At 52.1% G+C, this 1,672-nt stretch overlaps 1 protein-coding gene across 1 annotated transcript in view; it reads left to right on the top strand.

The window, feature by feature from the left end:
- Positions 1 to 1,020: 1,020 nt before the first annotated feature.
- The window catches only part of GPR88 (G protein-coupled receptor 88), a 7,256-nt gene continuing 6,604 nt past the window's right edge, over positions 1,021 to 1,672 (top strand). The window contains exon 1 of the mRNA XM_009884913.1: positions 1,021 to 1,656. Within this exon, the coding sequence (XP_009883215.1) occupies positions 1,021 to 1,656 (636 nt within the window). The remainder of the gene's footprint in view (positions 1,657 to 1,672) is intronic.

Here is a 1,672-nt window from a genome sequence, read left to right as displayed (position 1 = left end):
TAATTTTGGTGCAAGACCATTTCAAACACTACACTCATTCTGTTTTATCTGTGTACTTACTGACACTAGCATTCACCTCCGGCAGGTTGGTGATGCAGGATTTCCTGCAGGCTGACTTTCATGAAGAAATGTAGAATATGTAGACTGAGGATCAGCTTCCTCAAATAAGAAGTACTGTCTTACCAGGGATCTGTGTATCAATCGTGTTTGAAAGATTTAATTTGGAAAGTTTTGTTATTATAGACCAGTTCTAAAATTAACTTAAAGCGCACTATGCTTCTGCAAGCTTGCTCTTAACAAAAATAAAATCAGAAAAAAAACAGTTTAACTGAGTCTCTAGCAGAGGAGTTTCTACAGTAAATGGACTGTATTTCAGACAGAAGTGACTGATACTGGTTTGAAAGCTTGCAGCAAATGAAAGTTGTGTAAATGAGTTAGAAGCAGGAAACTGGTAAGGCAAAGCGAAGAGTCAGACTGTAGTTGCAGTATTTCTGGAGCATGATAGGGTTTGGGTTTTTTTTTTTTTTTTTTTGCTTCTTGATTTAACAAGTTGAAAATCTGCTGAATAATTCATGAAGAGTGGAAGGGCTGAATCTTCCTGGAATGATATACAGTGTACGTACTGTGGCACAGGAGAAACTGCAAAGCTTTGTATCAGTTGCTGCCGTGTCTGCTGCTGATTGCAAGGTGCTGCTGCTTTGGGCATTTTCACGGCTACAGAATCCTCCGTCGTGCTCTGCTCTGCTAACAGCTATCTGCTCCCTATGGACCCACCTTCGCTAGCTACAATCCGTGGGATCTCTTGCTACCTACCTGCCTTGGACATTGCTGTTCTCTGGATTGGTACTGCGAACTGCATTTTCTGGACCTTGCAGCTTGTATGACTGAAACCTGCCTTAGAGTCCCCTCGGCTGCACACCCTCCCTTGTGCTTGGTGGGAGACTCCTGCAGCAGGATCTTCTGACCCAGACAAGGATGGGATTTACAGGGAGAAGTCAAAACTGAGCTGCATTCAGCGAGATGCCCAACGCCTCTTCCTGGAGTGCTAGCTCGCCTCTGCTGCTGCTCTGGGAGGACTCCTCCGGCACCCGCATCTTCCTGTCGCTGCTCTACGCAGTCTTAGCTATCTCAGGGACTTTATCCAATGTGATGGTCATCTACTTAGTCTTCTCCTTCAAGAAGCTGCAGACAACCAGCAATGCCTTCATCGTGAACGGCTGTGCGGCAGACCTAAGCGTGTGCGCCCTGTGGATGCCCCAGGAGGCTGTGCTGGGGCTGCTGCCTCCCAACTCCTCCTCCCTTCGCTCGGCGGAGTACCGGCTGCTCCGAGGCGGGCTCCTCGGCCTCGGCCTCACCGTCTCCCTGGTCTCTCACCTGCTGGTGGCCTTCAACAGGTACGTGCTCATCACCAAGCTGCCCAGCGTCTACCAGGCCCTCTACCAGCGGAGGCACACGGGCTGCATGATCGGGCTCTCCTGGGCCCTCGCCCTGCTCCTGGTCCCGCTGCTGCCCGGGCTCTGGACGCCGGGCTCTGCCCAGCAGCCGCCCCCGCGGCAGACGGCCGGCACCTCTCGCTACACCGCCCTGCTCCTCGCCCTGGCCGTGCTGGGCCAGACCGCCCTGCTGCTCCACTGCTACCTCGGCATCGTGCGGCGGGTGCGGGGCAGCGCCA

Source organism: Charadrius vociferus, unplaced genomic scaffold, assembly GCF_000708025.1.
Source record: "Charadrius vociferus isolate BGI_N301 unplaced genomic scaffold, ASM70802v2 scaffold163, whole genome shotgun sequence".
Lineage (NCBI taxonomy): Eukaryota > Metazoa > Chordata > Aves > Charadriiformes > Charadriidae > Charadrius > Charadrius vociferus.
Note: the sequence above shows the minus strand (reverse complement) of the source record. Positions and strands in the feature narration are given on the sequence as shown.